This window comes from Abramis brama (genome assembly GCF_963993115.1).
Source record: "Abramis brama genome assembly, chromosome: 23".
NCBI lineage: Eukaryota > Metazoa > Chordata > Actinopteri > Cypriniformes > Leuciscidae > Abramis > Abramis brama.
Genome location: NC_139985.1, coordinates 7,833,748 through 7,849,286, shown reverse-complemented (window position 1 = coordinate 7,849,286; position 15,539 = coordinate 7,833,748). Strand labels below are relative to the sequence as shown.

The following is a 15,539-nucleotide window of genomic DNA, read 5'->3' as shown; positions in this document are numbered from 1 at the left end:
GAAAGGCAGCTCTAAGCCCTGAATATTCACTGACCTTAGATCCGGCTCAGAATGGAGGCAACAGATTTTGAGAGCACCACTTCATTTGTTAACAAAATCAATTGACGAAAAGGTGTGAAGTTTGCTATGGTGACAAGATAATCTAATTGTCCGAAATTTGGATTTAGTTGTCAGCGACATGAGCCATTGCACTTCTGATGTGAAATGACAAAAGCATAGAGAGAGCATGTAAGAGAAAGCGAGGCTGTAATTATCAGCTCAGAGTGTGTTAGTGGTCTCTTAGAAAACAACTCTCTGACTGGATCGGCCCTTTATGAACCTCTCACTCTTTGGATCAATCAATCGTGCAGAGACTGTGGATTGATCTAACTTTAAAAGGGCGCCAATGATGAATCTCTTAAAGACGGACGATGGGGCGGCCTTCAAGACATTAATTTCAATATTTGCTTGTAACTTGAGCATGTTTTGATATACTGTTTTTGTAAATATAAGTGGATGGCTATACGGTAATCTTTGGTCTGGTGTTTAAGTGCTGTGATACAATACAGATACTTGAGTGCGGCATTGATTTACAATCAACTTTCAGAAACTTTGCATTTGTCTACTATACTAAACTGATGAACAGTCATTAAAAGTTCAACATTATCTGCCTGAGTTCTATGTAAAAGTAAATGTTTCATAATATACCAGCATCTTGTACACTGATTCAATTAAAAGATGAATGCAAGAATCTACTGTTAAAAGGATTTTGGTATGAATACAGTTGGGCGTATTCATATTTTTGAAAAAGCAAGCAAAAAGAAATGAAGCAAAGAAAATGCAAGAGAATAGAACTACTTTACCCAAATAGTGCACATTAGTACCTTAAAGGTACATATTGGCATAAATGGTACATTGGAACCTTTTTTAAAAAGAGTACCGTCCCAGTGACAGCTTTTGTACCATTTTGTTCTGAGAGTGTACTTGAATGAGGAAAGACTAGAATCTCCAAAACTGTTTTTCTATTATGTTATATTTTCAATAAGATATTTCGAATTAGCAAATTAAATCTGACAAATCACACTCTGGCTAAAGTAAACTGGTGTTCTACAGCAAATAAAATAAAATAAAATAATGAAAAGGCAGAACTTCCATTCCTGCAGCCTCCAGCATTCATTTTCCTATTAGAATTCTGTCACCTGTCAACTTGTAAATATTTCTTACTGTACGTCTCCGCTTGAAGGCTGCATTATTGAACCCAAGCATACAGGTAAGGACATCACCCTCACAGACCAAAACAACAGACCATAAACAAATAAAAGGTTTTTGTCAGTCAAGCATTTTCACATTGTATTTACTAGGATTAAGAAAAACAAACAGAAATAAGAGCCCCATATAAACCGCCAGCCATTTTCTTTAGATGCTGACAGCCCTCAGCCCATCAGTGCAGAGCTGCAGGTGAAAAGATGTAACTGTAGACAGATAAGACTGTGTACAAAACATGAGTGCTGACAAGCTCACTCATTAAACCTGACCGGGCCACAGATGCAGGGTTTATGTTACCAGCCGGTCCTGTCACATGGCAATCCGATATCTCGAAAGAGAGCCATCATCTCTGTGCCCAACACCTCACTGGAAAGACAGGCCTAGAGCCAGGAGCTATCTTTAGGTATTTCACTAAAGCTAGTGGATAGCATGAGGAATAAGATATGAGAGGAGTACGAAGAACTTGTTCGAACATCACCCTGAGGCGGACGAGAGCTGCGCAAAATTATTGTTTATGCTAACGGGAATTCTTTAATTACCTATTTTCTCTGACAACATTTATGACATGTGCGGGACAAGTGCGTTGGCAACCTGCAACATGTCCGTTGGAAATTTGCAAAGAGTTCCTCAAACTGTAAAATGACATGATGCAAGAAAAAGAAGAAGGATAGGAGGTGGAAAATGGATCTCTCTTTTATTTCCCAGAAAAAAGGGCACAATTCCCACTGTGATAATGTACCTGAGAAAACATCTGTTGAAAGAAAAAAAGATCTGTTGATTGGACAACTGCCAACACTTAATAAAACATGTTCCCCATCGTTTGACTTTGAAACAGGATGCCGTTTTTATCGTTACCTTCTACAACATCTACATGTAAATTCCCAGATGTGTGCTCTGTGAAATATAATGCTAATGTAGGAACTTTTGATAAATAAACCAGGGGAAAAGAAGAAAATGAAAGAAGTAAATAAAAGAGAAGCAAACAAACATCCTTAAGTGGATACTGCCATTTAAACAGTTTAGCAGAAGTAGCCCCGTGGGAAGTATTCCAAGAACCCTTCGGGGTCTAGAGTGGCCCTGCAGGGGAACTGACGCAATCTGCACATAATAAAAGGAGAGATGGTGCTTGAAAGCACAGCTTGTGATTGAACAATGCTCCATGATTTCTGACACACAGAGAAAGGACGCAGAAGAGAGCTGTGAGGACTCGCTTCCCTGTGGCCAAACGCGCTGCAACAGACAGCTGTGTGTGTTTTTGCCGTGAAGACGAAGAGAAAACGATTTGTTTGCATTGACTGAGAATAGAATTTAGAAGCAAGTTGCTGCTGTTTTCTTTGGCTACAAAGTCTGGATTTGACAACCACATTTACTAACAGGTGTGACTCGCGGTTTGCCTGTTCATTCAATTATCTTGCAGTAGTGGTAAGCAGTAAGAAATTAAATTTCTTTTAAAATAAAGGAACAACTGAACTGAAACCAAATGGACGCAATAATCACACATCTTTAGAGAGTGTCATATGTTTGCTGAGAGTGAAGAAACTCTAAAAGATTTTCTATGGGGACGGTTTGGATGTGATTTATGTAAATTACTAACCTTACAGTATATAGTTGCTCATTTCAAATACTCTACATTCATTAACACCAGAACTTAGGGAATTTAGGGAAACAATCATGTGTGTACGCATGTGTTGTGAATTAGTAGGAAATTTGGTAGCACTTTATTTTACAGTCCTTTCCCGCATGTACATACTATGTACTTATTATAGCAATTACAATAACTGGCTTATAGTTAGCCTATAACCCTGAACCTACCCCTATACCTTAACTTAACCCATGTTACATATAGTATATGTAACATATATATATATGAAGAGTTCAGATGCAAAATCCTCTAAATGCCATCTGAAATTTTCTTCTAGAATGATCATTTTTATCAAGCTCGTATATTTAAGTTTAGTAATTTCACTTAAATGACAATTAATAGGTAATTTTCATTGCCAATTTAGTGAAATTTCTGAACTTAAATATACGAGCTTGATAAAAATGATCATTCTAGAAGAAAATTTCAGATGGCATTTAGAGGCTTTTGCATCTAAACTCTTCATATATATATACATTTATATAGTTACATTATATTACCAGTACATTGGGGAAGTACACTGTAAGTAAAATAAATACGGTAAAATAAATTGTAACCAGAATTTTTTCTCAAATGGTTCTGTGCATATAGATACAAATAATCCACGCAAGTATTAGTGAATGAGACCCATTTTCTGTCTATATGTGAACACCTGTAAACACAGCAATTGAAGTAAATATCAAATATGTCAACTTTTAATAATAATAATAATAATATAATAATAAACTTTATTTTATATAGCGCCTTTAAAAGTTGCATCTCAAAGCGCTTTACAAAGACATACAGAAAAGATACATTGAGATAAAAGGAAAAAAAAAAACATACAAAAATAAATAGAATCAGACAATCAAAATCAACTTAAAAGACATTGAAAAAAAAATGTAACACCTGAATCTCTTTTCACAATTACCCACAATTATTTTTTTTTTTTTAAGTTAAATCATCTCTCTACTGCATGTTTATGTAGAAAAAGAAAAAGAGCACAACTCAAAGCAAAAGCACTAAAACAGATCTAATCTATTCTGTTACAATTTGAATGTAGTCTTTCACTATCCACTCGTGTGTAAATCCTATCCATTTAATTCATTACATCCAGCACAAACTTAGGCCATGTGTTCAATTATTTGTTCCCCTGTCAGTGTTGGATTCTTTTATTAAGGACTTGTAATTTGATTTGACTTTGTGTTTAGCCGCCACATTGTTGCATCAACTATTTACAAGTTGCTCCAGCATTCAGAGTGAAGGAACAATGGCAAAGGTCAGCCATTTGACACATGTAACCTAGCAGACTGCTAGCTTAGCATCCGCATCATTTAAACATGCAGATGATGTTTTCGTTTCTAATTAAACAGCACTTGTCTGATTGAGTGTCTCATCTCAAAATCTAAGCGCCACATGGCTAAAAAGGCTAGATGGTGCCAGAAAAAAAGAGAGAGAGAGAGAGAGAGAGAGAGAGAGAGAGAGAGAGAGAGAGAGAGAGAGAGAGAGAGAGAGAGAGTACACACAACCATAAGCCATCTGAAATGTGGGCGTCACTCTGCCCGACATCACTGACACAGTCTAAACCATGTACATCAGGGTTAGATTATCCTACCATCCAAAACAAACAAGCACATAAGCAACCAAACCTTTGACAGCAACTCCAACGCCAATGCCTTGAAGCGTTAGCAAGGCTAGCTTTAGCCATTACTGCTACAAATATTGACAGTGAGTAACTAGGACTTGTTTCCCAAACACCCCATCGTGCAACATCCTTGTGGGCAAGGAAAGAGGAACATGGTGTTTACTGTGAATCAATAGAGAGAAAGAACATTTTAATGCAGGTATAGTTCAAACAAACTCCAAAAAGTACACTGACTGCATAATGCTCTATATATGATTTAAAAACTTGAACATAAAACAGTTTAGGATGTTCCACACCAATACAGTATGTCCTTCAATGAGTTCCTTTCCATTGACCAAGCAAATTAGTTTAAGTGCCTCAATGTTTTCTGCCTCAAGGGTCAAATCTTGTGGTTTTATAACATTTGCTGGATTATTTATCTTTTTCACATTTAACACTTTAGGTTTTGGTGCTTGCTTAAGTAATTAAATAACCTCTGCACTATGGGAGCATTACTTGCAACCCTTTGCAAAAATGACAAAACTAACATCTCAAATACACTACTCTCCTAGATCAACACAGCTCTTGTCCCAGACTCAGACTTTCAATCTTAAACTATGAAAATCCATCATTAAAAAATGAATTATCAAAAGCATAAAATTATCTAAACAAAGTCTGAAATAATCATAAACCACTTCAATATTTATGAGAAAATTATTTATAAATGTTTCAAAAACTGCCCCACACTTGTGGCATCGTTTTGACACCAACAACATGTTCTCAAAAGAAAATTTACTTGTTTAGGAGACAAAAGTGACAAAAAAGTCACTTTCAATCAAGATTCTTTATTTATTTATTTTTCAAATTATGCAAAAAAGTTTGATATCAATTTCATTTTATGTAGGATATATACAATTCTAGCTTTTAAGCATCCTAAAAATAAAGTGTTTAAAGATTTATTTGAATTATAAGATATTTAAGTTTATTTTCTGAATGTTCACAGGGCCTACAGTTTGACAAAATATGAAATATCAGCACACTTGGAACACTGTAAACTATAGCAGTGTCTCTGGCTCCAAATTCACTTAGATAAGATGTATTTGGTCATGAAAAAGAATAGGAAGAAATCCGACAACCTCTCATATCCGTTCATTTCTCAAAACCATATGTATCAGTCATTCATCCATTCATTCATTCATCTGTGCATTTGAAGCCACGTCGTCAATCTAGCCCAACGACTCCGGCACAATGACTTTCTCATGATTAATTCCATCGTTCAAGCGGAACTGTACAAAGGCGGGGTGAAATTACCAATGCGTTTATGAGTTATTAATGGCCTCGGCCCGCTGGTTCCCAAACGGGTCTGGGATTCCAAATCCACGCAGGGTGGACGGAGCTGGGTTATTAAGTATACAACTCAATAAATAATTCAACGGCATTACTTGGATTTCCAGAATTGCCATACATTATACATGCAGTTCAACAAATGTCTCTGCTATTATACACATATCTATACACTTCAGCTTTGCAGTAATTAATCACATAAATGAGTGCCAAAAAACTACAGAGATCTTTTCACCCTCCCTGCTACATTTTTCATGCTGAGGTTTTGACACACTCCAGCGCACCCAAAGAAACTCAGCAACCACGTGAAGGAGGAAGGGAGGGGAGGACAGACGGATGGATTTTTTTGTTGTTTCTGGCTTTGCAGGATTGATTTTCATCTCCCGAAGAACTGGGCTAATCTCAATCCTTCTAATCTGTATCTAAACCACTTGAAACCCAAGGCTTCTTCACAGATGAATACAAAAAAACTTGTCAAATATGGTGTCTACTTGTGCAACATAGATGGTTGTGCATCATTCTATTTCAGAAGAAGGCATTCTTATGAACAACATTTATTCAAAATATGAACACATTCTCTGAAATATGATTTTTAAAAAGTGAGGTTTTGTGGCGACGCTCTCTGCTGTTAACATGAAGTGGTGAGAGAAATTTCAGACGTTTATCGTGGCATTCTGGTCTTGTCTTGTTCTGTTAAATCTGATGATTTATTAATGAGCCGGTAAATATAGCAGAGGATCGGATGAGTACGGAATACACACGCACGCAATAAACAGCCACACAAATCACGAGGTAAAGAAATAAAACCCCTGCAACTCTAGAAGGACTAAAGCTGGAGAAATCAAACAAACAAAGGCAGGATTTACTGTATAGGGTCTCATGTGCACCGTTTAAGCCTAGCAGACAAGTACTGTTTAGATTTCCCTCGTATACTGCAGAACACATCGATCACGCGCGTATATCAAAACCGGCTATCAATAATTCAGTGCAAATACGCCATCTGAAAATATGAACAAGACACCAAGGGCAGAAGAAAGAACAAATTTAATACGCAAGAGCTAAAGAAGGACAAGCTGGGGCAGAAAAACGAAAAAACGAAGAAAAAAAAACACCTCTTAAAACTGTCATGATTATCTTTCCCCTCTCTCCCTCTCTCTCTCTCTCAGTCTTTTGTCTTTAACTCAGAACCATAAACAAATGCTCTATTTCTCAGGCTTAAAGGGGAGAAAATGCATCTTTACAATTACTTTTTTTCTATAGACTCGTTCCACTGAAGTATAGCAGAAATTGCAATTTAATGTTGTCAGTTGAAAATGTCTAAACTACAAGTCCAAACTACAAGTGAGAAGAGAAGAGAAGAGAAGAGAAGAGAAGAGAAGAGAAGAGAAGAGAAGAGAAGAGAAGAGAAGAGAAGAGAAGAGAAGAGAAGAGAAGAGAAGAGAAGAGAAGAGAAGAGAAGAGAACTTGAAGGACAAACAATGGGCTGTTACACTCATCAAGGGGAATTGTTATGACTCAATTTGCCAGCACACACACACACACTAATCCCCCCTCCCACACTGCACACACACACACAATGTATCGTATAATGCAGCATGGAAGGACAGAACCATTAGCATGCATGACTGTGCTCACACTCCTGCTGTCCCACTGCAAAACACACACACAGTGAGAGAGAGAGAGAGAGAGAGAAAGAGAGAGAGAAAGAGGGCACTAAACAGATTGTCAGACATTGACTCTCAGTCTCATGCCTCGCCATTTGACAGTATTTCGCTTCAGTTCCCAAAGCAATACATTTAGAGCTCGTGCAGCAGTCTGATTACCTGACAGCTGCTTTTATCGCACAATTTTGCAAAAACAAGTTGACAGAAACCCAATCTCCATGAAACACTGCGACTTCACTGCACGACACAACAACATTATGCCACAAGCAAAACTACAGCCCTCATATCAAGGCAGTTACTCAACAGCGTGATCTGTTGTCATCTATTTTCCACTCCTCTCTTTCTGCATTAAGTGCATTTAATGGAAAGAAACAACTCAGATGGACAATCCCTGGAGAGGCATCACTATTGTCCAGCTGCAAACTCCCTCCAAACGCTGACCTTTACAACCGGAGTGCGTGCCCTCCCCCAGCGCTACATGAATTGCTACTCCTGCCTTACCGGTTTGACCTTAAGTGACTCATTTGACCTCTCTATTTAGGATAAACAAACAGATGAAAGCATCAAAAGATTTTAAATTTCATGCAATTTTCACTTCATAAGCATCATTACATTGACACGCATAGAGAACAAATACATAAATTTGAAAACGAACACTGCATGTGCATTCAAATCAAGCCTCATTCACTTTGCTATGTGCTCACAGTACTCTGAACTGAAGGCAGACTGTCGCCACCTTGGGGACACTTTTATAGCCTGGATCACCAATACTGATGCTCACAGCAGCCTCTGGCTCATCCTCACACACATTTCCACTCTCTCAAACTAAGGTAAGTAACAGTAAAAACATTATCTTTACCTTAACAGCAAATTAAGCCCAAATAAAGCAAGGGAATTCATTTTCCTGAGTGTGTTTTTAAAAAAAAGAAAGAAAAAGGATTTAACAAAAAGTCTGCAAATAAATCTTAGCTTTTTTTTCTGGCCTCAGATCTGAGGTTAAGTATGTTTAAAACATGAGGACGAATATTAAATGTTCTCTAGGTGAAAAAAAGGGGAAAATCCCCTGATCTCGAGCACTGAAGATTTTCTTAAACCTCTCTTCACCATTAAGTAATAGATTTGGACGCCTGTGGTGCAATTAAACGTTATTACATCCGTTTATCCAGGAAACTTTTCTCGGCCAATCGAATTATACCCCTCATTCTGTTGTGCTTTCTGAGAGCAGACAGCCCTGGCGCTGTAATTGACCCTAAACCTCTTTTCATTTCAGACGTATTACTTCAACGGCCAGCTGTTCGCAACCTCTGGATCAGTTATTATAAAACACCATTACGGAGCCCCGGGTCTTACCCTCTTGTTGTCGCCGGGACTGATGGAAAGCATTTACAATTCCCTTGTGCAGCTGTGTGGCAAGCAGTGGGGAGTGTGTGAGTTTGTATTTATATATCTGTTTATATATCCATTTATTTTCACCTTTCAGTCTATCTCTAGCTCTGATGACAGATGCAGATGACAGCCCCCGGACACATCGATCGACAGGGACTGGAAAGGGAGAGATTTCTAACATCTCTCAACTGGGATTCACATTTCTATGGCTCTCTTTTAATCCCACTCTCTCTCTCTCTCTCTCTGTTCCAGGCCAGAGGAGAGGAGAGCCAGATTGTTTTACGGGCTCAGTAACAGGATAGCAGATCTGCCTCCTGCCACACTTCTGCTGTAAATAATGGAGAGTATATCCTGTACTGTATGGATCTGTGTAAACACAGCATGCACTCTATGTATGTGTTTTGGGACTTGTTTGTTTTCAGTGACAGAGTGATGGTAGTGAGAGAGAAGAGCATGTATCTATGTAGTGTCTGAGTCTGTGATTTGATGAAGCCTCTGCAGTTATTCTGCTTATTAATAAAGGGCCCAGAATAATGGGCCTCACTCTGACCTCTGACCTGCAGCTGGGATGCAATGAATAGCAATGAATAGCAACACACTCACTCACACAATCATGAACAGACACACTCAGAAGCAAACACACAGATCTAGAGAATGTTAATCGCACAAGATACCCATTCAAAACATGCATAATATAATTCAAGATGCTCTATTGCAGGTTTGAGGTTTGTTCAAATCACTAACCTTAAATATGAGCAAAAGCAACATGTGATAATATACACATTCAGCAGAGAGTTAACTACAAAAGACAATCCTAAGTAGAAATACTACAAAGAAATATGTATATAAAATAAAGCAAGAGAGAGAGAGGGCTAAATTAATTTTTTGCCAGCTGTAATCTCAGATGCTGCACACACACGCACACCTGATGTACAGAGTTTAAAGAGGTGACTTTAGCCTCATCTGACACGACAGATTTCAAATGACTTTAAACTGGCTTAGCAGCACAGACACACATAAGTTGTCACTGGCTTAACCAAATCGCTCCACACAAAGACGCATTAGCAAGGAATGAGGAAAATCTGGGAAAGCTCTTTCTTTCTTGTGGTGAAATGCGGTCTGAATGTCTTTAATAGAGAGAGGATTGTCACAACGTTCTTGAGTATGAAGGTGACAAACCTGCTGAATAAGTAAAATGTTAAGGGTGTTAGGTTTAGGCTGAAAATTGAAATGTTTGAGGTCAAGAAAAATTACATTACATTGTATGAAAACACATTTTCATGTATTGGAAAAAAATGAAAACATCAATTCTGTCATTGTAAGAGGCAAAGTGTAGGAACCTTACACTCAAAGCGCCACAGGAAACTACATATTGATTGAAGCTCTATTCATTGGCAATATAGTAGCTGGAAAGATATTCTAGGCAAGAGCAGCAAATCATCACAGTATGGCCGTTATGAAATAACAAACCTTCAGGGCTGAACCTGTCAGTGCATCAAATCTCTACACACCAGAGGTTACATCAAAACAATATCTCCAGAACGAGTTATGTTCCATACTCAATTTCCTCTTAACGCATTACCTGAAACAATATGAGCAAAGCTAGATTTCAAAAAACGATAGCGAGGTGCTCTTCGGCATCTGGCAAGGAGTGGAGAGCGACTCGTGTTTCATATTATCACTGGTTGTGATCCCCTCCCCCCCCACCTTATGATTCTCTCACTGCTTTGTATGCACACACATCTACTCATCCATTCATGTATTGACCTAGTGAGACAGAGCAGGATGAGAGGGGGATGGAGGGTAATAAGGAAGAAGAATATAAGTTGTCCTTCCTACCTGTATTATTGACATCCTGTTCACTGGCGTCTCGGTGGTGTTCGTAACAGGTCCGGTGAAGCTGGTGTGACAGCCAACATGTCCTTGAGGAACGCTGAGGTTGTTGGCAGTGGGTTTGAGGTACATGACCTCTGACCTTGGAGAGCTGAGGGGCAGACGCGTTTGGTAGTCAAAGTACATGGGCGAGGTGGCCAGAGAGGGACTGCTGACAACGTTCATCACGTTCATGGTGTCCCGTTCCTCCACTTCGCTCTGCACCAGCATGATGTCATTCTTGTTGAGCTTCTTCTTCTTGCCTTTGCCGAGTTGTGGGTGAGTGTACTCAGCGATGCGACAGTTGTATGTGCGGATCTCCTTGTTCTCCCGTTTGCACTTGACTGCGATGGTGATCATAGCGGCAAGAAGCATGATCGAGATGATACTCAGGGTTACTATTAGCGGGAGCGACATGTCCCAGTTGTGGTGTTCCGCGTTGATGCGCGGTTCACCCTCCGGTAAGGGCCCTGAGTAGGCTTTGACGATAAGTTTGGCCATGGCGGAAAGTGACGGCTTGCCATGGTCAGTGACCTTAATGATGAGCTCCACAACAGGTGCCACCTCCTCCCAAAGTGGCTGGGCTGTCCGTACCTCGCCTGTCACTGAATCAATCTCGAACAGGTGTTCCTCATTCCCATCCGAGATCTCATAGGTGAGCCGACCGCTCTCACCAAAGTCATTGTCCACCGCTCTCACGGTGGTTATAATGTGTCCGACTCCCACATTCCGAGGTACATGGATCTCAGCAGTGTCATTCTGAAGTAATGGAAGGACAATTACAGGAATGTTATCATTAACATCCAGCACGCTCACACGGACAGTGGTGTTGCTTTCCAGGTGAGGGTTTCCAGAATCCTTCGCCTGGACTTTAAAGTCGAAATACTTGGTTTGCTCATAGTTAAAACTCCTCAGGGCATAAATTGCACCATCAGTCGGTTTGATGTTAACATATGTAGTGATAGATTCCTCGCTTACATTAGAGGGAAGGAGGGAATAGGACACAGTACCGTTTTGGCCTAAATCTGGGTCATGTGCCAGAACAGAACCCAGGTATTCCCCTGGGATGTTGTTTTCCGGCACCTGGAGAAGGTAGACCATTTTTGTGAAGCGGGGTGCATTGTCATTTTCATCTAAAATCTTAACAGTGAAAGACTTTGTTGAGTTCAGGGGAGGGTTGCCATTGTCTTTGGCCACAATAGAAATGTTATACTCATCTTTAACCTCCCGGTCCAGAGGTCTGTCAGTCACTACTGTGTAGAAGTTATCATAGTTCTCCTCCAGCTTGAAGGGAACGTTTCCCAAAATCCTACACTGGAGCTGCCCATTGCGGCCTGAGTCTTTGTCTGTGACTCTGACAAGCGCAATAACTGTCCCTGGAGTTGCTGCTTCACTAACCGCCCCCTGACGCACCGCAACGAAACCTATTGACGGCCAGTTGTCATTCCTGTCAAGCACTTTAACAGTGACTTTACAATGGCCAGGAATTGGGTTGGGGCCTTGATCCTTTGCCTGAACATCAATCTCTATAATGGGGTTCTCCTCAAAGTCGATTTTACCCTGAATCTTTATGACACCCGTTCGGGGGTCTATTGAGAACAACTCTTTGATCCTGTCTGGGACGTAACAGCTAAAAGAATACGTAACCTGCCCATTAATGCCTTCATCGGTATCTGTAGCATTTAAATCTATCAATACTGTGCCTAGGGGTGCATTCTCAGGGATCTCTACTACATATGAGGGCTGATCAAACACAGGGCTGTTGTCATTGGAATCAGTGACTTTAACATTGATTTGCATTGTGCCTGATTTGGGATATTCCCCTCCATCTGTGGCAGTTATAATTAAAGTGTGATGGCTACGTTCCTCTCGATCTAAGGACCTCTGAACGACCAATTCAGGGAATTTAGTTCCGTCCCCTCTGGATTTGACATCCAAAGAGAATATACTGTAATCATCCCGCGTGATCTGATATGTTTTCAGGCCATTTTCCCTAGTGTCAGCGTCGTAGGCAGCAGCCAAGGGGAAACGTGTGCCTGGGGCTGCATTCTCAGATATGTCAATATCGATCTGATCAGAAGGAAAGCTTGGTGCATTGTCATTTATGTCCTGTATCTCAACTTTAATCATGCAGATCTCCTTGTCATTGGCAAACACTTCCATAGAGAGCTGGCACTTGGAGTTTTGTCTGCACAGTGATTCCCTGTCGATCCGCTGTTTAGTGTATAATAGCCCACTTTCGGGATCCACATCAATAAGGTGTGGGGCGGAGTTCTCCAACACCCTGAAGTTGGATTTTTTCCCCTGCTCTCCCAGTTCCAGCTCTGCATCCTTGGCAATGTTTCCAATGACGCCCTGAATTTTCTCCTCAGGTATTGAGTAGTTCAAGTTTTTCAACGTCAGGGCTTGCGCCCATAAAAGTAGGAAAAGGAAAACAGAAAGATGCATCCCTTTCAGTGAGAGTGCCTTAGGTTTGTGATGCGTTTTACGCCTCCGACCTGTTGATCTTCCCAGAAATATCACAATTTATACTTTTAATTATTGAGCACACATGCTGCTGATTCATGATAACAAATGTATAAAGTCATTATGTGGGCTTCTTTTAAAGATTAAATGCTCTTTTCTTAGCAGAGCTCCCTTTATCCTGAGTTTTTACAACAAACGGTGAGGCTGTACAGCTAATTTATATTCTGCTGAACGCCCAGGCGCATTGGAGGCATAATCACAATCCAGTTTCCACAAAGAAATAGCCTTTCCCAGCCTCTTCGCCTGTAATGAAAAAAGAAAAAAGAAAAAACATTTCTATTTCATCTTATTGCATGTAATGTTACACTTAATCATGTAAATCCTGACATAATGATTTAAACAAACACCTCGTGTCTCAACATATGCGCTTTTTTCCTCTGTACTGTGACCGCGTAATTCTAATGCGTAATTCCTCATTCCCTGGCGAACGACGTGGATGGCATGTCAATCTAACCTTGAGATGCGTCGAGCTCTTTAACCACTAAACACAGGTGGATGTTTGTGTTATTCTGCTCTCAACATGTAGGCTAAGCAATGCGTCGAGGATGCGCCATGTGGCACGAAGAGCGTTACGCGCATCAAACGCGCAATTATGGATAAAGGTGGTGAGCAAATAAAAACGGACAAATCTCTTTCAGTGTCCCTGCGTCCTGAAACAGCTGCTTAACTGATGCCATATCTATAGCCTACCTTGCAATCCCTTGAATGCAAAAGCGTTGAAATAAGCCTCTTAACCGGCATAATCCTGCTGTTAAATACAATTCTTACATAGTCGCATAAAGCAGGGAAAATGAAACACAATCCTAGATGGTTATTTATACTGCGCTTATTGAATAAATACGAGTATAAGCTGTTGCATCCTCACTGACACTGTGCGCATCCAGCAGCTCAGGGAGCATATATGACATGTCGTCTCATCTTTTCTTTCTTTTTTTTTTTCTTCCAGGATGACACTTTGAAACAGAATGATGATGAGAAACATCACACAGACTTACCTGTAGCCTGCTATCCAGTCTAAGCACAACCATCACCAAAGACGAGTTACATCCTTAATGCACCTTTCCGATGAGTGGAAAAAACTCCAACTAGACTGTATGGAAAAATAAAGTGCTCCCCAAAAGTGCGCTTGTAATGTCAATGAGGCTGATTAGGATGCAGTGACTCTCCTGCGCTCGTGGACTCAGGCTGTGGACGCTTCAGGACAGATATCTTGTCCCAGGCGTAAAATGTACATCCACAACCGTTGATATCACCAGCGCGAACAGCCTCTTATACTGCAATGATGCGGGGTGAGACATCCCCGTGATGAATGCGTCCTGGCCCCTCGGGAGGCTATCCGTCTAGTCCCCAGTAGAAAATAACCGAAAAGAGTACAAAGTTTAAATGTAGAAATCAACCGAAAGTGTTCAGTCCAATCCGACTGTCACTAAAAACCAGCTGTCAATAACGGTACGGGAATAAATGCACTGTGGCGTACCGGTGTCCCTTCAGCCTCCTCTGTGCGTTTCTCTCTCTGACTGTCTCACTCTGTCTCATAGTGCATTAAACATTGTTACTGATCCGCCGCCAACCAATAGATGAAAGAGGAGGGGGTAACGTAGCCAATCAGATTCTAGGAATTCAAATTATAGGCGGGGCTTTCAAAGAGGTCCTTTATGTGAGTGATGTGGACGCGATTCTGAGCGCAGACGGGAGTTTATAAAAGACTCTTGTACTTTGAGAGCTACAAGCGGGGTTGGAAATTGTTACGTTAAAGAAACTGTGCGACTCTCATGGCAGAATAGGCTATATTCGCAAATTGGTCAGTCTGTTTCCCACCCACAGCATGGGGTGGTTTTTGTTTTGTTTTACTAGAATAATAGTAGTGACTATTACTACTAGTGACTGTTATTAATACTAACAATAGGCTATTAATATCATTTATAACAATACTGAATGATATCCAGTATAATACAAGTTTAAAAGAAACATATTTCTGGTTTGGAGTTGATGAAGAGGTACTAAAAATATTCAAAAAGACACACAGCTAGATGAATGAACAAGCAGAAACGTTACATTTGTTTGCCTGTAGGCTACACAAGATCATAATTTGGTCTTATTCACTGAGCTTTCTCGAACTAACTTGGCAGTTTAATAGCATGCCTGTCTTGTTTCTCCTTTTTCTCAGAATGTTGATGCTCTTTTGACTTTACATTTGACCTTCTGCTCTAAAGAAGGAGAGAAAAACAGCAGAAAAGGGTATTTTTAGAACTGAAAAAAA

At 40.1% G+C, this 15,539-nt stretch overlaps 1 protein-coding gene across 1 annotated transcript in view; it reads right to left on the bottom strand.

Annotated features, from left to right (window-relative positions):
• The window catches only part of pcdh17 (protocadherin 17), a 71,653-nt gene extending 56,855 nt beyond the window's left edge, over positions 1-14,798 (bottom strand). Inside the window, exons 1-2 of the mRNA XM_084101807.1 lie at positions 14,275-14,798; positions 10,721-13,522 (exon numbers count right to left, since the gene is read on the bottom strand). Coding sequence (XP_083957933.1) covers positions 10,721-13,201 — 2,481 coding nt within the window. The 5' untranslated portion in view covers positions 13,202-13,522; positions 14,275-14,798. The remainder of the gene's footprint in view (positions 1-10,720; positions 13,523-14,274) is intronic.
• Between the last annotated feature and the right edge of the window lie 741 nt (positions 14,799-15,539).